General features: G+C 41.9%; 1 protein-coding gene across 1 annotated transcript in view; it reads left to right on the top strand.

Annotated features, from left to right (window-relative positions):
- DAAM1 (dishevelled associated activator of morphogenesis 1) overlaps positions 1-23735 on the top strand; it is a 175349-nt gene that overhangs the window by 71824 nt on the left and 79790 nt on the right. Inside the window, 1 exon segment of the mRNA XM_047079568.1 lies at positions 17557-17646. Within this exon segment, the coding sequence (XP_046935524.1) occupies positions 17557-17646 (90 nt within the window).

Raw genomic sequence — 23735 nt, 5'->3', positions numbered from 1 at the left:
CACCTATTTACCGTGTACAGCTCAATGGCTTTTAGTTGTGCAAGCATCACCACAATGAATTTTAGCATGTTTTCATGACCTCCAAAAGTAACTCCCTTACCCATTAACTGTCACTTCTCATTTCTCCCCAGCTCGCCATCCCCTGGCTACCTCTAATCTACTCCTGTTTCTGTGAATTTGTCTATTCTGGGTATTTCATAAAAATGGAATCGTGTAATATGTGGTCCTTTGTGACCGGCTTCTTTCACTTACCGTAATCTTTTCAGTGTATCCATGTTGCAGCATGTATCAATACTTCTTTTCCTTCTATGGTTGAATAATACTCCACTGTATGGACATACCACATTTTGTTTCTCCATTCATCATTGACAGACATTTGGATTGTTGCCAGTCTTCAGCTATTATGAATAATGCCACTGTAAACTTTATTCATACCCAAGTTTTTGCGTGGAAATAGATTTTCAGTTCGCACGGGTGCAGACCTAGGAGTGGAATTTCTGGGCCATATGCTAACACAATGCTTAAATTTTTAGGAATTGCCAGACTGTTTTCCAAAGTGTCTGCACCATTTTACATCCCCACCTGCAGTGTATGAGGGTTCCAGTTTGACCCTATCTCTGCCGACACTTGTTATTACTTCCTACCGATTGACCTGCTGCTTCTAAAGCTGTTCGATGGCTCCTGGAGAACTGAGAACATGTAACTTGGGAATTTTTTAACTATCTAATTAATTTATTTTTGTGAGTTGTCACACAGAAATAGTCTCTATGCTAACAATGTTAACTGATTTGGTATATTTTAAAAAAACATTCAGTTGAGAGTTTGTGTAATCTCTGCCAACTCTGTATTTTATGCCTTTCGAGCATCAATCCTTTTTTTCCTGTATTACCTCCCCCACCTCCTCTCCCCACTTTTTCTGCTTTGTCCTTTGCTTCAGCCACACATCGTGAGCATAACCAACCCAAGAGTCAATACTGTTCCCATAAAATAAGATTCAGCTATAGTCTTGCCTTTTCTACAGGCTTCTAAAGGTCTTAGATTGTTTTTGGTGACCTATTTGAAGACCCCTAGGCATCATGAATCTGTAAGTTGTCCTTATTCAAATAACTTTTTCATCTCAATGTTAGCAAACAGAAGATTTCCTTTGGGATGAATAGAAGGATGTGTCACTAATTGAACGGTCAGTTCTTTCAGGGTGTGTGCGTGTGATGAGTGGCTGCTGTGTGTCCTGAGATAACTGGTGAGCAAAGCAGCCATGGTTGTTAATGAATTTATGGGACCAAGGGTCTAGCGGGGAAATAGGCAAATACACACACAATCTTATCCAGTGTGCCCCCAGGATTATGAGGGGCTCTTCTAGCAGTATATATTGTTGGGGAAGAATGTTCATTCGCCTTTTTTCACAAGGAGGGAGTTGCACTCACAGGTTCCATATCTATAAACCTAGCTCTCTTGCCCAGTAATTCCTAGCTTCTCTTCCAAGTCCTCATGGGAATATGCATCCCTCAGTCCCTTTCTCTGTCGATTTCTCTGTCAATCAACCAGCTTTCAGGAAACACGTTTTGTGGCCCGTGGTACTATAAATTTCCTAGCAGCGAGCTCCCCTTGGGGAGTTCTACAGTTGTCCAGCTGACCCTACCACTGGTAGGTGAGTGTCTAATTCAGCCTTGAAATCTCAGCAAGGCCACTTGTCCTCAGATGAAAATTGAGTTCTCCAACTCAGCTTACGTGAGTGAGAAAGAAGGTACATATTTTGATTTCCATTTGCTTGACTCCTTAGCTTAGCTGTCAAGTTAATAACAAACTTGCTAGATTCTAAACCCCACAGTTTCCTAACTTAGTGTGGAAGGGTCTTGGAAGGCTTTGTGGGAGAGGTTTCATTTAATGTTAAGACATGAAAATCTAGTAGGAATATCAGGGCAAAGAGGAGAGATTGTTACAGACCTTGAGAACAGCACAGTAGGGGGCCGGGAGGTGAGAGAAAGTGTGGAAGGCTCAAAGAACAGAAAGCTCAGTGTAGATGGAACATGAAATAGGAAGCTGGGAGGACTGGGGCTTCTGAGAAGCGGTTCTGGAAAAGGGGATGGGGACGGTTGTGTTATTGATTTAATTCTATATCTCAGATTCTTATTTGAATGAGAGGAAGGTGCCTCTGCTTTTTTACAGGTTTTCTCAGCAAACCAAATATAATAAAACCTTGGTTTGCCAGCATAATTCGTTCCAGAAGCATGCTTGCAATCCAGAGCAGTTGTGTATCAAAGCGAATTTCCCCATAAGGAATAATGGAAACTCAATGCTATAATATAGTAACAAAATAATAAAATACAAAATATAAAGAAAAATAAACAAATTAACCTGCACTTTCCTTTGAAAACCTTCATGGTTGTGTGAGGGAGACCAGAGAGAGGAGGGTACTGTGTAGGACGACTTTCACTATCACTGATGGAATCACTGCTATCTTTTGGCTCCATGGAGTCTTTTTCTGCATGGGGGCCATTGTATATGCTCGTACGGATGTTGACTACAGTATTAATAAACTCTGTCATATACTGTATTTAATGTAACTGGCAATAAGGCAGCAGAGGAAACGGTCTATATCTGCAGGCAGCCTGACCTAGAATGAAGCAAAGCATTCCTAAGCTTACTCTTGGATGGAAAAGCAGGGGACTGCCCCTCGGTGCTTTGAAGTATCAAAAAATAGTGCCAGTTGTGGGCACCTTCCAATGTTCTGAAAAATCATTGATTTCTGCCAAACACCTCAACCTGAGACCAAGCATCTGAGAAGGGGAGACGATCACCCACAATCCTGCAGACAGAGAGAGAGAGAGAGAGAGAATAACCATTGGCTCAGTTGTGATCATGTGATATTCGGTGTCACCTACTACTCCTGTTGCAAGACATCGCTCGTTTATCAAGTTAAAATTTATTAGAAACATTTGCTTGTCTTGCGGAACACTTGTAGAGCAAGTTACTTGCAATCCGGGGTTTTACTGTGTATGAAAGTATGGCAAAATATATTGCTCTTTGATTACATTTACAAAAATGACCGTTGTTCTTTGCAGTCTCTGTGAAGTGTTGGTAAGTTAAGCAAAAGGTTTCATGTCTTCTTGAATAGATTCTGAGTATGTTTTCATTTGAATCCACTTGTTGAGATGAGATGCTATCTTGCTGTAACACATACCTCCTCAGGACACTTTAATTTTGAAATAAAAAGGAAATAGAGAATTACTAGGAGCCCCCCTTCCCCCTTTCTGCCCTTCTACCCAGTGCATAGACTCCTGCATCCACCTGGATTTGATGGGCTAAGCGTTCCCTGCAGAATATTCCACAGCAGCAGTGAAACTGGAATTGGTATCTCCTAACGAGTTCCCTCAGCCCTCTTGCCTTGTAAAATGTGCAAAATAGCCCTGGGTGAGATTTTAGGTGAGAAACCAGGTTTAAGACAAGGCTGGCTATTATTTTTGAAGTGTTTTGCACTAAATCTCCACTCTTCTAGTACACACACTGTTTTGTGTATTTGGAATCAGTTTCATAGATTGATTAGAGGAAAACTTTCATTTCTAACACAGTGCATCACTATGAATTTATGGCTGGTTGGGAATATGCAGTATGGACCCAAGTTTTCCTAAATCTGAAATATGACCAATTACATTTTACACTGTTTTCTGGTTAATCTGTTTTCTTTTGAATCCATTGCTTAGTGTCCCATTTATTTGGCCAATGGGTCTAATATTTTAGGATAATAAACTATAAAGTGCTGTGCCTTCCAGGAAATGTAGCATATTTTAAAGAAACTTATTAAGAAAATCATTACTGATCATAGAACAACCATTTATACCATTGAGGATTACCAGTGAAAGTTAAATCTCAATGGGGAATGTGGTGATCATGGATACCATAGGTTGATGGGATTTGTATCCTCATAAATGTAATTATAATGTCAATTACTTACTATAGGTCAGTTTTATTACTGCTAATTACTGAGGACATTAGTAGCCAACGTAGGATATGAGAAATAAAGATAGCAGGAATGGGAGAATTTAGTTGGTGTATCAGAGTCAGATGAATTCACGGTCAAGTTAAGCTGTGCCAAGTGAATTCACCTGGGAATTTACATCAGTAATCTCTTCATTTTTCAATATATTCTGAAGTCATTTTGGTATGAAAGGAGCTACAGGAATCCAAAGTTGTCTTACAGACTTAGCAGTATACAAATTTTGTTCTTCCCCTAGCTACGTGAATTGTTACTCATCTCCCACAGGCTGCCAACATAATTTCTTTTATTACTAGGACTGTCTTAAGCTCTTTTTAATAAAAATTCTTCCACTATCACTACAATTGATGAAAAGTTTCAACACTTTTTATCTCTTTGTTTTTTAAACTCACCATTTACACTGAAGGCCATGACTAAGAATAGAAAGTTTCTTACAGAGGGAACCTGGGTGGCTCATTTGGTTAAGTGTCCGACTTCGGTTCAGGTCATGATCTCATGGTTCGTGGGTGCGAGCCCCACATCAGGCTCCATGCTGACAGCTCAGAGCCTGGAGTGTGCTTCAGATTCTGTCTGTCTCTGTCTCTGCCCCTCCCTGGCTCGCTCGCTCTCTCTCTCTCTCTCTCTCTGTCTCTGTCCCAGAACTTTATAAACAAATTATTTTGGCCCTGAGAACAACTGACAGTTTGTGACATAGGTGATGTTAATATAGGTGGTTTTGCTTGCTTACATGTGTTGTACTTCTGAACAGAACATTGTATTCTAAGAACCAAAGAAGGATTGGTAGTAGATCTTTAACCCAGTTGACAGTGTACATTTCTTTGTGCTGCTTGGAGGCCCTGTCTGCTTAGAGATAGTAAGGTGGTCAACATGGCTTCTTAAATTTCCTTCTTGTCTTCTAATTTACTAAACAAACCCAGTGAAGCTTAAGGTAAAACTACAAAACAGTTTGCTCCTTCTGGTGCTAAATTTATGTTTTGTCTCGCCAGATTCATTCCAAATGTCCTTTCCTATAGGCTGTTAGGTTTCGTTTTTTGACTCCATGTTAGATGCTCTGCTATAAATCAATACACTTATTTATGGGTGCTTCTAAATGTATTCATTTATTTTTAACGTTTATTTATTTGAGAGAGAGCAGGGGAGGGGCAGAGAGAGGGAGAGGGATGATCCCAAGCAGGCTCCGTGCTTTCAACGCAGAGCCCAACATAGGGCTTGATCCCATGAACCGTGAAATCATGACTTGAGTGGAAATCAAGAGTCGGATGCTTAACTGACTGAGCCACCCAGGCGCCCTTCTGGGTGCTTCTAAATTTAGATTCCAGGGATTGAAATGGGAGAGTGCAGAGAGGTGGAGGAAAGAAACATGAAAACTTTTTTTTTTTTTTTTTTTAAATACAAATAATGCGGGGCGCCTGGGTGGCGCAGTCGGTTAAGCGTCCGACTTCAGCCAGGTCACGATCTCGCGGTCTGTGAGTTCGAGCCCCGCGTCAGGCTCTGGGCTGATGGCTCGGAGCCTGGAGCCTGTTTCCGATGCTGTGTCTCCCTCTCTCTCTGCCCCTACCCCGTTCATGCTCTGTTTCTCTCTGTCCCAAAAAAAAATAAATAAAAAACGTTGAAAAAAAAAATTTTTTTAAATACAAATAATGCAAAACCATGTCTGAACTAATGATGTTAGTGAAAAAATGGTTATGAGTCCCCTTGGCCTTGATGATTTTCATTACTATGAATTGTAAAGAGACTCTGAGCAGTATATACCTACTTAGCTTTTGACTACAATTTAAAATATGATTATTTAACTTAATCCTCAGGCTACCATGTGCGAATTACACAAAGTCAACACACTGTACTGACTTGCCAACTCTCTGTATGTCCCCAAATAAATCAATATGGGTTTTAAAGGACTGGGGGAAATAATTTCATCTCCATAAGTCATGTGGTTTAGGTAAGCTTTCAAGTGTAATTTTGAAAATGTGTTTCAGTAATGGCTAGAACAGTTTGGTAGTTTGTATAAATAACTGCACATGAGAATATATATTGTTGCATTGGGAATCATCTAAACATCATTTGCTCACATAGAACATATGTCACATGGCCTCTGAGAGGTAAATGCACAATAGGCGGATGGTGTATTTCAGTTCTAATGGTCCTCGGTCATTTATCCGTTGTACTTGGAATCCTCCCTTCCCCCACCTTCAATTCCCAAAATTACTCAGGAATTTCAGGCTGTTTCTTGATGCGTGTTATAGGAGCTCAGGACCAGTTACATCTTTTAGTTACGATTTTTTTGGCTTATGGATGAAGAACCATATCTATATGTATTTTTTTTTTAAATAAGATCCCTGAAAATGCAGCATTTTTTTTTTCCTCTCCTGCCCAATTTTAAATGAATCCACTGGAAACATCCTACAGCTGCTATTTATTTGATTACACAATGGGATATTTAAAAACTAAACTAAACCAAATGAAAGCTCACTTAGAATGTATATACAGGTTGTTTTCGGGAAAGATGGGCATTTTTTGCATATGGAAGAAAAAGTCATCAAGTCTCTTGCCATCTTTGAAATAATCAGATGCTTTGAGTTTATTCCCATATGGACACTCGTTATGTTAAATCCTCTATGGATAGACGCCTTTGCACTTTCAGAGAGCAGAATGACATACAAGCGTTGTATCTGGCTTTTTTTTATCCTCAGGACCCCCAGAGCCTAGAGCAGGGTGTGGCCCAGAGTGGGTGCTCAGTAAATGCTTGTGGTCCAGACGAGTAATTACTGAAGGTTAATGCTTGAGATGCTCAGTAACTATTTGCATGCATGCAATCCTCCAGCAATTGGGTATGTATTCTGAATTATTCTCAAAGTAGAAGTATGGATTCAGGCTGATCCCTGCACCCTTCCTGTCCCCCATCCACCTCTTTGTCATTCTCTTTACTCATCTTCTTCATTTGGATGTCAATTACTCTGGGAGCATGAAAGTGGCTGGCATCAACAGCAGATTGAAAGGATAAGTTGATAGGGTTTAAGAATTATTTTTTGTCCTTAACAGTCGCTATCATATATGACATGGTAAAATACATAGCTGCAATATGGGAGAAGCGACCTATTGTGCTAAATATCTTTTGACCCAAATAAAACTTAAAAGTGTCATCTGAGCTGCCTAAAAGTCTCTGAAGGGCATGCTGAGCAGGTGTGAGAGGGGCCCGGGCTGGCAAGAGTCATTGAGGGAGGGGGCTCATGTGGAACTTGGTTTCACGGTTGCCCACAGGGCCTTAGGGTGCCTTTCTAGGAGACAAAGCCCCTCCATTGGGTGAGGGAGATACTGCTAAGCAATTCTCCCAATTAATCCTTGTCAACAGAAGTTGTACCAGGTTATAGGTATAAAAGCTGGGTATTTGGCTGGGGTGCCTGGATGGCTCGGTCTGACTTCAGCTCAGGTCATGATCTCACAGTTGGTGATTTCAAGCCCTGCGTCAGGCCTTGGGCTGACAGCTCAGAGCCTGGAGCCTGCTTCAGATTCTGTCTACCTCTCTCTCTGCCCCTCCCTCATTCACACTGTGTCTCTCTCTCTCTCTCAAAAATAAACAAACATTAAAAATATTTGTTAAAAAAACTGGATATTTGGGTGGCTGGGTGGATACTGGGAGATGATTATGACATATATTTAGAACAGATTTATTTATTGTAGATTCCTGGAAAACTGCTGGTGATGTATACTAATAAAAGTTAACATTGCTCCGAGTTTCTGGTTGAAATAACACAAAGAAGCTAAATAAGCCCCAGGTTTAGCGGCAGATTTTTTCTAGCGAACTGGATATAGTTTTCATTGTCTACTCTTAAAGGAAATAGTGTAAAACACTTAACCATTGGTAGTAAGAAACTAAAAATTATTTCTATTAGTCAGCCTTTGCTTGTAGGATCTCACTTCTTATTTTTATATATCGAGTGAAAACATGTCTGTCAGACACAGAGAACATTACTGTGTAGGTGGTGGTGAGTCATATTGTGGTATTTCATGTAATGACTAATAGGGTTTGCAGAAATCTTACCGGCCGAAAACCTTCAAGGTTCATTCTCTGTGTGTACACATCCATTTTGGGATTTAAAGCATGCAGTTGTTTCCATTTATTTTTTTTTCCTGACCAATTAGGAGCAGGTAATAAGTCACCGAATATGCTTTTCTTTCTTTCTTTCTTTCTTTCTTTCTTTCTTTCTTTCTATCTATCTATCTATCTATCTATCTATCTATCTATCTATCTATTTTTGAGGAGAAATCTACCAAATCCTTTTTAAAATTTTTTTAAATATAATTTATTGTCTAGTTGGCTAACAGTGTATACAGTGTGCTCTTGGTTTTCAGGGCAGATTCCCGTGGTTCATCGCTTCCATACAACACCCAGTGCTCATCCCAACAAGTGCCCTCCTCACTGTCCATCACCCATTTCCCCTCTTCCCCACCCCACATCAGCCCTCAGTTTGTTCTCTGTATTGAAGAGTCTCTTATGTTTGCCTCCCTCCCTCTCTGTTTGCAACTATTTTTGTCCCTTTCCCTCCCCCCATGGTCTTCTGTTAAGTTTCTCAAGTTCCACATATGAATGAAAACCTATATCTGTCTTTCTCTGACTGACTTATTTCACTCAGCATAATACCTTCCAGTTCCATCCACATTGCTGCAAATGGCAGGATTTCATTCTTTCTCATTGCCAAGTAGTATTCCAATGTATATACAAACCACATCTTCTGTATCCATTCGTCAGTTGATGGACATTTGGGCTCTTTCCATAATTTGGCTATTGTTGAAAGCGCTGCTGTAAACATTGAGGTACATGTGCCCCTATGAATTAGCACTCCTGTATCCTTTGGATAAATTCCTAGTAGTGCTATTGCTGGGTCATAGGGTAGTTCTATTTTTAATTTTTTGAGGAACCTCCACACTGTTTTCCAGAACGGCTGCACCAGTTTCCATTCCCACCAACAGTACTTATATTTAAACTGACAAATATGGTATCTAACTTTCAGATTTCAAACCACCACAGTGAAAGTACAATATTGTTTCTCATGGTCATTATGGTTAAATTTTAAGAGTTGAATTGGCAATCTGTGACCTATGGATGTGACGGTCACTTTCTGTGCTGGTAAAGGACATTCATAAATTTGATGAAATAGCTCAGCCTAATAGAACATTTTTTTCTATACATGTGTAAAATTGTAATTTGGCCTTTTCCCCAAGGTGCACTTATCACCATGTCATATGACTTAAGGCCTAGTCACTTGTCCCTCTGAGTGTTTGACTTATTTCTGGTTATATTGAGTTATGGGATGGAAGGCGAAGGTTAAAAATCCAGAAAAGACACCACTAACATAGCGTGTATGTGAGGTGAACTTGAGGATTGCTGCCTGCAGGGCATGTGGGGAAACCTTTTGTGGGTGGGGCTAGGGTGGGCGAATTGGGTCTACGTGCTGTGGGCAAATACCTGAAGTGTGTAATCTGAAGGAGAAAACTTAGCTTTGTCTGAGTTATGGTTAGAAATTCTGTGAGGTCGGTACATTGAGTCAGAGGGTGGGTCACCTTGTCAAGGACTATTAAAGAGCAAAACCAAACACAAACACAAAAGAGTGAGTTGATTGGCAGGGTGACCCCAGGGACCTATCTTTTCGTCTCCTCACTTTTTTAATTCTCCCTTCTCCACCGCATCAATTGCATGTCCTTCTACCTCTGCGGGAATATGTATTAGTATGTATGTAAAGAGTTAGCTTAACTCATTAGAAATAGAAACCCAGAATTCCTTTATTAGAGATTTCTCTGGTTAGCTGGAAACTTACTTGTTGGCTCACTGAAATCTATTGATTTGGTGGATTTTCAAAGAATAAATGCTTTCAATACTGTTTTGGAGGTTTTATAAATAACTCCATATTTCAGTTTAGCTAAATATCTGGAAAAGCTCTTTCAACCCATTCAAGACCCTTATTGTATATTATTTCAAAATTCCTTCCTTTGCTTTATCTAGCAAATCAATCCATTTCCTTAGATTTATTTATACTGTGCCAATTGTTTTGTGATTTATGTAGATTTCTGTATAGCGTTGCCCGCTTATGCAGAGTGTAAGACTGGTGAGATTTCTTTGTACAGAACGTTTTAGAAGTGGGTCTTAATTACATGCTTTGTTAGGGAACTTTAGTTCCCACAGCTGGGCTTCCCTCAGAGGTCTTTTCCTCTTAAAATATATATAATATTTTTCATATATATAAAAATATATAATTTATACCTTTTCCCCAAGATACTATATGAAATACATATAAAGATATTAAAAACATAATTAAAATGTTCTCTAAGAAGAAAAGCCTAGAGGGTTTTGTTTGCTGGTTTTAGTTTTCAAGAAGCTTGAGCACTGTGGGGAGAGGACTGATGCTTGGTGGAAATGTTTCCTCTTTTAGCACTGGCCAAATTATTTTCCTTCAGTTAACTGAAAACTCTGTCCAACAAAGAATAATGCGAAAGAATATTCTGTGGCCAGTGAAAGGAGCTGGGCCATCCGGAGTAGGAAAGAAGTTCGTTCTATTTGTCTTGGCATGAATTGCAAAACAGTTGTTTTGGGGAAAAGAGTATGTGACTTAGCATGATTGCAACAAAACAAAAGCAGTAAGGTGATCTAGAAGCATCTGGGATGTTCCCTGGAACTGGGCTAATTACATTTATTAATCTTAGTGGAAAACTTGCTTATTAATTCACAGAGGCCCAGAGGAGCAAGTACTCTATAGCACCACCAGTAGGGAAAATTGGGGGGAAAAAACCCAAAACTGAAAAAGTTCTTGAAACTTTATCGTTACATTTAACACATCATTTAATTTGATATTAAGGGACTTTAAGGGTTCCTGGGTGGCTCAGTCGGTTGAGCATCCAACTTGGGCTCAGGTCATGATCTCGCGGTCTGTGAGTTCGAGCCCCGCGTTGGGCTCTGTGCCGACAGCTCAGAGCCTGGAGCCTGCTTTGGATTCTGTGTCTCCTTCTCTCTCTCTGTCCCTCCCCCACTCATGCTCTGTCTCTCTCTGTCAAAAATAAACATTAAAAAAAATAATAAAAAAAAATATTAAGGGACCTTAGGGGAAATACTATCTCTTGGTCTAAATGGAATGCATATTAATAGAATCTATATAATTCTGATAAAGATATTTCATAGAAGTGATCTTTGGTTTCAAACAGAAGTTGTGTGTGAAATTTTAACAGTTCCCAGAGTGAGCTGCTTATCCTAAAGGAGAACACACTTTCCTTCTCTTCACATTTCTTTGCAATCCGTTTCTCTTCTAAACCAACTCCTTAGTTTATCTAATATTCAATCAGAAATTTCTTTCTTTCCAGCGTACACAGACTATATTTTCTCTACTCTGAACTTTTTGTTTTCCTCGGGGCTCCAACAAGCAAGCTTGACTTTGTTGTTGTTGTTTAGCAGCTTAGATGTAATTTACATGCTATGGAATTCACCTTTTGTAAGCGAACAGTCCAGTGAGTTTTAGCAAATATATACAGCTGTGCCGCTATGACCACACTCCTGCTTCAGAACATTTCTAGCACCCTGCCCATCTGCCTTCAGCCACTGCTCCTCCTTCTAGCCCCGCACAGCCACCAGTCTGCCCTCTGCCCCATAAATGTACATTTTCTAAAAATCTCCTGTAAAGAGATACTGTCTGAGATAAAGTGATCCTAACTGTTTTGTTTTCCATGATTGCCTCTTTCAGTCTTTGAATTAAGTATAAAAATGAAAAATCTCTGTAATCTGTAATATTGCTTTGAAGTAATGACAGAGCTTGAAGGGCCTAATATGTCAAGATGATTTGCCAATTAGTTTGCATTCCATTCTTTTTCCTTCTTCCATCAACTGTGGCTTAATTCCCTTCCTTGTCCAGCAGTATATCTAAATGAGTACAAGTAGCTGGAAAAAAGAGAAGGCAAAAGCCATCCAGCTTTTTTGTATCTAAAGAAGGACCCCAGGAGTCCGGTCTAGGAGATGTAGAGTAAGATTCAAACATAGAAGCTTAAACTACAACTGGGCAGTTTCCATGTGGAACCACAGAATACTTTTTTGACCTGAAAGTTGCAAAGATTTCTCAGAGAAGACAAAAAGCACTAACTCTGAAAGAAAAGAATATTAATCACTTAGACATCATTAAAATTAAAAACACCTAGTGATCAAAATAGATTGTTAACAAAGTAAAAAGGCAAGCTACAGGCTAGGAGAAATAGTCTCTCTTCTGTTGCCAGACTGAAAATTGTATTCTTAAGATCTGTACATTTCACCGTATGTACATTTTACCCACCAGAAAAGGTGAAGGGGGCATTAATCTTTGAAATACATTGAGCATTACTATATATACTATAGTTTATTATATATAAACTTATACTATATATTATATATTATATAATATATGCATACTATATATTACTATACATACTATACTATACTGTTCTTACAATAGTCCCTTCTCTTCCTCCTAGCTTCCTCAACTTCCCTCACCTTACGTTTTTGGGGGGCAGGGGGTGGGGAATCCAGCTATGTCAGGTATTGTTTCAGGCACCATAATTACTTAATAGCGACAACGAATAGAACAAATTCAGTTCCTGCCCTCTGGGAATGAGTCCAGAATGGGAGTCAGACGTGCCAATAATATAACAGTAGCAATGTGATGAATGCTGTAAGGATAGGTGAAAATAGATGAGCTGCCCTCTCTAGGAAAGTGAGGATAGGCTATCTGGAGGGGAAAAGTTGACACCTTGTAAAAGGTTAGATGAATAGGACTGATCCTTAGAAATGGTGGGAAGGGCTCTCTGAAAAAAGGGAACAGCATGTGGAAAACTTTCAGAAGTGGGCAGCTTGTGATCAGACCTGCTAAAAGGTGGCTGCTGGTAGTGGTGGAGGGGGAGGGGAAGGAGAGGAGACAAGTCAGCCTATCACAAAGGGCCTCTACCTACCTCCTGAGGAATTTTGGACTTGATCCTGAAAGGAAAGGGAACCATTGAAGCTTTCTATCATCTTTGTCTTCCTAACTAGATTCTTAAATTCCATGAAATCGGGGTCTGTTATTCATCTTTGTATTCTTTATAATGTCTGGCCCTGGTCCTGGAATGGGTAGGACAGCGAGTGTTGATTGATCTCTAAGGCTGTAATAGTCTTGTAAGAGTTTCACATGCTTGATTCAGCCATGTTATGAAAATGGAATGAGTCAGAGGAGAGATACTTTTGGAATGGAGGGATGGGGGTCTTATTACACTCTGGACATTGTGCTTAGGCACTCCCAGTCATTATCTAATTTAATCTATGTCATTCTTACTCAGAATCTGCCAGTGACCTCTGGTTGCTCCTAAGAGAAAGACCAGAGTTCGTATTGTCCTTCAAGGCTACTGTTCAGTGTCCCCTCTGCTTGTTACCTATTTGGTTCTTAGTCATCTGAACTTTGACCTCACTCCCTTGGGACAGCCCTTCACTGCTCTGCCTTTCTGCACAAGTGGGCTGTCAGATCTCAGCATCTTGTGTGATCATACCTCAGTTCATGTGATTATTTGATTTCCCTTCTTACTCAAGAATTTGAGCTCTGTGATACTTTTTTGTCTCTTGGATGTAGCGTAATGCCTAGCATTGAATGAAGCCTGAAAACAAGTTGTTGGCTGCATGAATGAATCCTTGAGAGGACTCTCTCAGATAGATGCTGTCATTCTCATTTTCCAGGTGAAGAAACTGAAGTTTGGAGGTTAAGTCACTTGTCCAAGTTTGCATGACCCATAAGAGCCAGGCCTGGAACTCAGGGGTGTCTGACGACAACATCTTCCTCTCTCTGCTAACGGAAGTTTAGTAGGCTGTGAGTGCAGCAGATGGATACATTTTCATATTTGCGTCAGTGCCATGATTTTACCTACTTGTCGAATGATCAACAGAATGAACGGTCTAGTGGTTAGGAACTGGACTCTGTAAACAGACAGTCTAGACTTCAGTTCCTTCTCCACCATTCGCTAACTTTGTTACCTTGAGCAAGCTATTTAATCTTTCTACGATTCAGTTTCCTTAAAAATGCGGTAACAGTGCCCACTTTATAGCATTGTTGTGAAAATGAACTAAATTAATTCCTATAAAACAGTACTAAGCATACAGAATGTGCTCAGTAATTGTTAGCTATTACTATTACCAGTATTCATTTATTTCTTTCCCATTTTTTTTACTGTAATCCAAAGTTATATCCAGAGACCCTATAGCAGTTTTTTATTTTATGCAAAGTGCCTTCTTGCATAAAACCATCTGCTTCTAAGTCCTATTCGACTGTGTTCTCTCAATTCAAAATTGGTCATTTGTGTGTCTCAAAACTGAGGGAGCATTTTTCTACCTCTAACAGCAAAATGTAGTAATATTAATACTCTTTGCTGTGAATCTGTAGGTTTTAGGACTCACATGTTTGTTCACACCTCCGCCCAGTTAGCAAAAACAGTGCTGTAGTATAGTAAAGGATGCAACACAAGGAGTGCTTTTCTCTCCTACAAATCACAAACCTTCTCCCCAAACTAGGCACCATATTATCGAGCTGTTTGGATAACCAACCTGGCCATCCCCTGCATCTGCCCCCCAACCCCAAGTAATTTATGTCACCATTATTTTCCCCATTCATCAATAGGTGAGAGCAGGTGTGGCTTCTAGGAAATTAAAAAAGGAAGTAAGAAAAATTCTCACTTCACATATATAATAGTTGCATGCCAAAATTTTAACATTTTAGCATGTTTCCTCATAATGCAATTTTCGGTAAATATCTTTTGTCCCTTCTCTGGTTGTTCATTGCCAAAATTCGTAACTAGTTTCTTGTGGTTAGGGTGTAATATGTGTGGGTGTGCATTTAAGTGACTGAACTGTTTACCTTGCTCTTAAAAGAAAATAGCACCTGATTTATGTTTAAATTTTTTTCTTTTTCAATGTTTATTTATTTTTGGGACAGAGAGAGAGCATGAACGGGGGAGGGGACACCTGATTTATGTTTAAATGACGAAGGAAATAACAACACTGCAGCTCCTCAGCTACCCGCCCTGTGCTGAGCTTTATTCCATACCTAGCTGATGTTGCTAATTTCACAACAGCCCCGCAAGAGAAATGATAGGCCCATCCTGGAGACGAGGCAGTAGGTCTTAACGAGATTGAGAACTTCCCCAGGAAGCTAGTAGCACATATCTGGGTATGCAGCCCAGAGTGGCCAGGCCCTGGAGGTGCGGGGTTAACAGAACAGGGCAGAAGGGATAACCAGAAGCAAGCCTGGCAAAGTGACTTGGGGCTTATAAATGGAAGACCTGAAAGGCGAGCTGAGGAATATGTAATTACTTTTGTAGGCATGTGGAACTAATGAAGTTGTTTGAACTGGGAGCTCAGGACAGCACAGGAGCTCTATTTTTAAGGCAGTCGTTTTAAAATGTGGTCCCCGGACCGGCAGCATCAGCACCACTTGGAAACTTTTTAGATACTCACATTTTCACACATCCTCCTACTGACTCAATTCTTAACACGGGGTGATCAATGATTTCAGGAGTCCTCCAGGTGATTCTGATGTTCTCTCAGGCTTAAGTACCACTGCTTTAATGAATTCTGGATGTGCCATTGGAAGGATTGGAAAGGCAAGGAGGAGAAGTGGGCAGGCTATTGCCAGGAGTCGAGGGAGCAGCTATTAGAGTGTAAGTTTGGGTGGCTTCATTGGAAATTTTAGAAAGGAAAAAGGCACCTGGGGGGCTCAGTCTGTTAAGCATCCAACTCTTGGTTTCATCTCAGGCCGTGATCTCTCAGTTCGTGAGATCGAGCCCCGTATTGTCAATTCTCTCTCTGGGTTCTCCTTCTCCCTCTCTCTCTCTGCCCCTCCCCCACTTGTGCGTGCGCATTCTCTGTTTCTCTCTCAAAATAAATAATAAACTTTAAAAAATCCTGACACTTCTCAAGAAAGAAATAACAGGGCTTGATGATAAACGGAGGTACAAGTATGAGATATGAAGCTAGAGTCTACAAGTGGCAGGATTGCAGATAAATACCAAAGGCATTCAGGCAGGGGATGAGTTCCTACTCCTCAGGGATCTAAACCTTATCGTGCCTTAACTTACAGCATCTTTTTATGTGTCCTACACCCACCAGCCTCTCAACTAGATAACTTTCCCTATGTAATAAAAATGTACCAGACGCTCAATGCCAGTAATAAGGACCAGGGATGATTGAGTTATTAAATGCCAAGAACTTATGTCTAAGCACTTTATATTTGTTATCCTACTGTTGTTATTCAGTAGTTACGGATGTTTGTAAATTGCTCTCCCTTAGTGTCCAGTCTAAGCTTCGCTCCACTGTAAAATTCATGTTTCCAGGCACTGACCTGAGAGGCTGAGTCTGGGTCCTGGAGTCTGACAGCTATAGGCTGAAAACCAGCCCCATCATTTACCAGGTGCGTGGTCTGGAGCACGCTCCTTGCCCAGTCTTCCACCCAAATTTCCCCCAGTTGTATTACAACAGGCATTGTTATTACGAGGAGGTAATAATGAATGGAACTCCGAGTTGTCGTGGGAACTGAGAAAATGCCTGCACGGTGCTTGGCTCCAGAAGCACTGAATAAACGTTAGTGGGGCCTGTGGCAGTGAAGACGCCACGCCCTTGTTCACAGCCATCATTGGCTCTCCTTGGTCAAGAGAATAAACTCCTTATTCTTTTTCCTAAGACTTTTCACAGGGTGCTTCAGCGGCTCAGTTGGTTAAGCATCTGACTCTTGGTTTCTGCTCAGGTCATGATCTCACGTTTCATGCGTTTGAACCCCACATCGGGCTCTGTGCTGACTGTGGAGCCTGCTTTGGATATTCTCTCTCTCTCTCTCTCTCTCTTTCTCTCTCTCTCTCTCTGTCTGTCTCTCTCTCTGTCTCTCCCCATCCTCTGGTCTCTCTCTCTCTTTCTCTCTCAAAATAAATAGACATTACAAAAAAAAAAAAAAAAGACTCTTCACAAACTGATCACTCCCAATCTCCCAAACCTTTTATGTGATGATTCTTTGCATAATTCTGCTGTTTCGGCTAAGCTGATCTCTGTCCCCCAAACACACCTAGTCTGGTCTCGCACCCTGCCTTTGGTGCTGTTGCTCTCCTCTCCTTGTCATGTGCAAGTTCTTCAGGTCCAGCCTGATACTCAGTGTTGGTGGAGCCACCCCCAGGAAATCCTCATCTATAATATGAGTAATCTTCCAAACTCTGGAGCTTTGATGGCCTTTACTGCTCAACAGACCCCCCCCCCCCAAGCTGTACACACTGGCTCAGGATGATTCTGTGTGTGCTCAGCTCACTTTCCCACACCCTGCAGTAAGTGTAGGCTGAGCCTTGTCCTTCTTGCCATGCTTGATACTCAGCCCCATGCCAGGGACGTGCCTTCTTAATGGTGACAACATACACCTTACAGTCTCAGTCTTTTCCAAGTTCATTGAATTCTGTGTTGGTTTCTTTTTTTTTTCCCCCCTCTGTAATGACGCTTGATAAACTCTCCTATAGGAATAACATTTAATCTCTGAAATACTAATTATTATTTTTCTTCTCAGGATGAACTTGACCTGACAGACAAACACAGGGAAGCCATGTTTGCACTTCCAGCTGAGAAGAAATGGCAAATATACTGTAGCAAGAAAAAGGTAAGAAATTCATTGTGTTTATGGTTAACTGGAAAATTATCATTGTTGATTCCCTTTGCTCTCTCGTTTCGCCACCAGAATTCAGACAGTTCTTTATAATGTACAGACCAGATCGTGGCCTTGTTGCTACATGGGGCAATGTGGTGATGCCTCAGATGTCGTTTTTATCAACACTTCATTGGACACCTTCCCATATCTCCTATACCTGTACCTGCTATTCACAGTCTTGTTATGACTGAGACCCAAAATAATATTGGCTTACACCAAGATCAAATTTTCTCTCTGTTTTTTACATAAAAGTTGGTATCTCGGTAGGTTAGGACTAGTATTCTGGGGTCTCACTCCTCTGTTCTTACCTTCTAGCAGCTTTCCGTTTCAGCATCTCTAAGGTGTGGCCTCATCCTCATGGTCCAAAGTGGCTGTCTGACCATTTCATATTCCAAACTGAGGATGTGGGAAAGGGAAAGAAGGCACAAACTTCCCCACCTCCCCTCTTAGGGACATGTCCTAGGAGTCATCCACCTGAATTCCCTCACAGCCCACTGTTATATGGCCCCAGCTTCAAGGAAATCGATCTTTATTCTGGGTTCTGTTACCTTTGGAGAAGGGGAGAATGTCCTGTCCCGTGGTGCTAAGCATCACCGCATGGACGTATCTCCTGCAATAAAGTTCACTCTGCTATCTTTTACCCTGTGGCAAATTCTGAGACCATGCATGCCCACCCCATTTTTGGAATTAATCAAGTTCATGACCATCTTTTGCCACTTTTTTCTTGTGTCCAGTAGAAACTTGAATCACGATGGGGTAAGCAGGAAGGGCAGGCTAGCACCTAGGAGAAATGGTACCTCTCTCTCTAACAGGCAGTGGACACTCGAGTTCCTCACTCTTGCCACAAGGAAATAAGAATAAACTATAGCAATCCAATTTCTTTTCAAGACACAGTATCAGTCAGAGAAACCTTTTCCTATGTGACTAGCGTGCATTGTGAGACCTCCATTTACCCATGTGAGTGTCTCTGGGCACCACTGCCCCTTTGCTGCCTTGTCTGATTGCTGTGCTGTCCTTCCAGAAACATGTCTGCAGTAGTGAGGCTGCGTGTGCCCCTCTCCAGCCAGACTTTGTGCCTCTGGGGGCGAGGCACCATGTCCTAGCTCATCTTTGTAACTCCAGCTTTGGACACGCTGAAATGAGTGCATGACGAGTGAACCACTAAGTTGTCATGAGTGTTATGCTGAACTGTCAAAAAAAAAAAATTTAAAGCACAATTAGTTTTCCACCTGAGCAGTTACAATTGCTAAAACTATGTGTGGGGTTTGGTTCCGGGGGCCTTTGCCGAGAGACGTATCCAGCTCTAACCTCTCCGTATGATTTTCTGAGCTGTTACCAGATCAGACCAAGTTGTAGACCTAAGGATTCCGAATCTAGTAGTAACCAGGAAGATATGTTTGTGAATGATTGTGTCTTCTTCTTTTTTCTCTTTGTACTGTCTCTCTCTTATTGAACTGATTGTCATAGCTCAGGGACCAGGTATAATACACTGGGAAAGCATTTTGAAATTAAAATATGTTCAGTTCTGAAAGTGATGGTATTGTATGGTCTTTGAAAGCAAGGGAACTTTCACACAGCCATCTCAGGACCTGGCCCCTGGAACCAAGAAGGAAAAATCTTCAAGTTCCTTATGTGCACAGAGGACATGTCTGTCTATTTTGGCTCATCTGAGTGCGGAGTTTTTTTCTCAAAATTAGGAAACAATATGAAGTGGGGACTGAGAAGATACACTGGAGGGAAGGAAAGGGCAGGAAAATGGGAGCAGCTTACTGAGGGGAAAGTTTTCTTCTTTCCCAGATTTTATTACACCCTTGACAGCAATTGTAAGTTAATCATGGAAACTGCTGCCCCTTAGACTAGAAAAGGCAAATCCTGGAGGATAGTAATGACCTTGGACTTGGCAGCTGTTGCTCATTTTTCAATTTCCAGGCCTATCAAATCCCCTTGCAAACCCTGCCTCATGTGCACATGGTGAGGTTGCCTTTTTGTAGGAGGATAGATAGGGATGTGGCCCCTGGCCTCTGAGTCCCATTTCTTGATGGATGGGCCCTTCCTACTAGTACCTGGCCAGACTGCACAGACCTTTGGAAATGCGGTTCTCCTGCAGGCTTCAGCCCTGCAGCCTGGATTCCTTACGTGACAGCCAAGTTGTGGCTGAGTGGGAAAGCCATTTGAAGTCTTTGGGGATTCCCGTGGGGTTATAGATCTGCCTCACTTTAAAATGTATGATGGGAGCCTGGGTGGCTCAATGGGTTAAGTGTCTGACTTGACGTCATGTCGTGATCTCCTGGTTTGTAAGTTCGAGCCCCACATCAGGCTCCACGCTGACAGTGAGGAGCCTGCTTGGGATTCTCTCCCTCCCTCCCTCCCCCCCACCCCGCCCCTCCCCAACTCGTGCATTCACACGTGCTCTCTCTCTGTCTCTGTCTTTCTCTCTCTCAAAATAAATAAATAAATAAACTTTTAAAAATGGTTTTAAAAAACTGGATGGGAGTGTTGCTAAATGTAGGTTTTTCTTGATTAGAGCTTCTCAAACTGTTAAGCGTGCTATGTGATGGATCTGAAACTGACCTTTCTGGGGCACTGTAATAAATAGGGAAATAATACAATGAGTAAGAGAACACAGAAATTTAAGTGTGAAAAGGGCATAACGTTTACCTCCCATCATATAATGCGATCCCCTAACGGACAGTTTGCTCATTCTCAAAGTGGAGCCCATGGTGGCCATCCATATTACTACGAGCAGATTGTTTTCCTTGGATGGTATCTTTGGTCGCCTTTTCAAATCAGGCTTGTCACCAGCAAGTCAAACCACATCTATTTCTTGGGCCAAGGGAAAGCTACATACTCACGGCTTTTTAGATTTTGCATCTCTCAAGATTAGAACCCAGCACATTACAGACATTCTCACACATAGTGAAACCGTAGAGTAAGGGCCCACGAAAGCCAACAGAAACAGACACATGAGTTGGTGAAAAGCAGGCTTTCTGTGTAAAAGTGTACAGCAGTTGTGGAGGCAAACGAGACTGGGAACTGAGGATGGGGCCAGGCCTCACTCAGCCAAGTGGCTCTTTTCCACCCAATAGTGACTTGCGTCCCAACAGCGGCTGTCTCCTTATCAGGCTCCATGCTCATTTCTCACACTCGTCTCTGTCTAAGTCTCCGGTTGAAAACCCGTTTCCAGAGCCAAAATGAAAGCAGCAAAAGTATTTCTGGGGCTGAAAGAATTGGAGAGAAATTAATTGGAGGCTTGCCTAATTGAGTAATCCGGGGGAGAGTAAGAGATGGATGTTGTGGCCTTGTTGAAAGTCCAAACAAATCTGTAAAAATGATGGGGCTGGTTGGGCAGCCGTGGTTTGTCATATGCAGCAGTCCACTGTCAAATTATTTTCACTTCTGTGAAAGGGCCAAAAAAAGGTCCTGTTGGTGGGGCTGGAGGTATTTTCGAATAGGAAATGTTTGTGGTTCTTATCTTTAAAGGTAATTCCCTTTTTAGTTCCAATCACAACATACTCTTTTGTTTAAGTGAGGTTTTTCCCAGTCTCTAGCCAGAAACTGCATCTGTTAACAATCTTTTGGATTTTAAACTGAAACTTTTTAAACAATGAACCATCTGACCACGAAAGGCATCTGGCCATGCTGTATTTGCTTATTGTTAACATGATTTTTAAACCCTGGGAAAAGCAAGGAGAGGGCTGCGGAGAGGAGAGAATAAAAGGGCGTGTGCCCCGTGTCACGGTGGCAGCGATCTTATCGGCACCGGCAGGAATCTTTAATTGCAGTTTTCCACGGGAGCGACTGCGCCAGTTGCCTCACTTAGCCAGTCCTTGTAAGTCTCCAAAAAATACCTGCTTCCCCTCCTGGAGCTTCAGAGTTTGCCAAGTAGAGGAGCGGCGCTGGACACTGTTAGCGGTAGTGTCATCAGGTATTTGAGGCGAAGATCAAGATTTGAGGAGTGTACGAATTGCCCTCCTTCTGTCTCCAATCTCTAAAGCCACGGCTTAAGTAAATGGCTTTGGATTCTCCATATTGCACTTCTGCATCTTTTCGGGTCTTCTGTGGAGGAGGTGGATTTTTACTGCGCCGCTGAGTGTGTGTTTGACTGTAGTTCAATTAAATCCTCTAAGAATCGTGCCCGACCCGGCTGCAGCGGAGTTGTTGTGATTTGTGCAAAGTGCTGATCTGGTGCCAGGTACATTTTGGAGACCTCTAGGAAAAGTGGCAGAAAATTCAGCTGGTACTTTTCATTCACTCCCGCCTTTTGGTTCGCATATCCTAATTGGATCGCTTCCCCACTCCTCCCCACAAAAAGCAATTCTCCGTTTGCCACACACCAAAAAAAGATTGAAGTTGTGTTGTGTACAGTCGCCAGGGTGCAGTTTCAGTTCCTTGAGAGCGGAGGCCCTCTTGCGTTCAAAGGAACGTAGGCTGAAGCGCTGGAATTAAGACCAAAGGAACCACCAGTTTTCCGCACAGCTGTCAAACAAGCCAGGTATACAACGAGGGGGCGAGATGATAGTTCGCCCTGTAGTCATTTCCAGTATCCTACTGAGAGGCTCCTGTGGGGAGGCTGGGACGAGAAGCAGTGGTCGGGCACTGGACCTGGAAGACGTGAGAAGGAAGAGAAGCTAGATATCCCTCCTTGATGGTAGTTTAAATGTACAGTAGAGTGAGCTTTGGGTTTTCAGGCACTCACTGTGTTAGCTGTCAAGATTGGGGAGAGGGAGTCCAGAAAAGGGAGAAAACCAGATTTCAGTAAGTATGTTTCTAGACTTTTAAAGAAGTACTTGCGTTGGTTTCCTGCCATTGAGTTTTCACCTGATAATGGATTCCAGTTGGGATTTGTACTCCTAAGGGCTCAGGGGTTGAGGAAAGTAGCAGAAGTAGAAGTGAACAGAAATAAGATCGGGCTGTCTTTCCCCCTCTGCTTCTCTAAAGAAAATGAGGGAAGCACATAAGCTGGAGGACAGTGGGCATCCTCAGGCTCTGTAGGCTCTGAAACTCTCTGCCTTGTCTACATATTCCATGGCTCTGAAAGGGAACATAATTGCATATAATGCCAGACTGAACCACTAAGGAACAACGAGCTTTGAGTTTCTTCACTCCATGCAGCAATACAGTTGGCGGAGGGCAAGCTGGTTTGTGACTCACCTGATGTGTATGGAGTACTTTCTGTAGGTCAGAAAGTACTGACTAAACTCTTGGCTAAACTCTGAGGATGATTAAACAAATAAGTCAAATTTCCTGCAGTGGGTGATCCTGGTAGGAGAAGTAGATAAAATCAAATAGTTACCAAGTCTTGTCATAAGCTCCGTAACGGGGTAAGCAAACAGGCTCTGGGGCACAGGGGAAGGAGCCACCAGGCTTTGGGGGTGGGTGTGTGTGACTCAGACAACAGCTCCCTTACCACTCTGACCCCTCTAGCACTTGCACCGGGGAGAGACCTGACACTGTCATGCTTTTGTCCCGTCTTCTAGAAACTGGCCCCTTTTTCAGTAGTTGAGCGATGTTCACATCCACTGTCTATTTTCTCTCTTGATTAGTACTTTGTTCTCTGTCCCTTTTCCAATACTGAAAAGGTCAGCTTTAGACTGTTGGCCTAATCCGATTGATCTTCGCTAAACACAGTTTGTAGGGCTTGTTAGGAAATCTGTAAAGAGGCTTAAACTTTTGAAAAAAAGACACTGGGGGGAAGACTGAAATAACTGAGGTTTGTTCAGCGTGGAGAAGAGAAAGTCAGGTAGAAATTCTAACATGAGCTGATGTCCACTGGGTATACCCCAGTGAAACTATGGCATCTTGTCAAAATATTGCCAACTTAGAGTTGGTAAAGAGCGGCTGCCTCAAGCCCTCCCAGTAAAAATCTCCATGCCAAGCTGACTTTTTTATTTTTTATTTTTTTTAATGTTTATTTTCGAGAGAGAGAGAGAGAGCACGCGTGTGCGAGCAGGGGAAGCACAGAGAAAGAGGGAAACACAGAATCCAAAGCAGGCTCCAAGCTCTGAGCTGTCAGCACAGAGCCTGATGCGGGGCTCAAACTC

The sequence above is a fragment of the Lynx rufus genome, unplaced genomic scaffold, assembly GCF_022079265.1.
Source record: "Lynx rufus isolate CCGP_SWC_20201006 ecotype Redwood Valley unplaced genomic scaffold, mLynRuf1.p SCAF_17, whole genome shotgun sequence".
NCBI classification, from domain to species: Eukaryota; Metazoa; Chordata; class Mammalia; order Carnivora; family Felidae; genus Lynx; species Lynx rufus.
The sequence above is the reverse complement of the archived record's forward strand: the minus strand, read 5'-3'. Positions and strand labels throughout refer to the sequence as shown.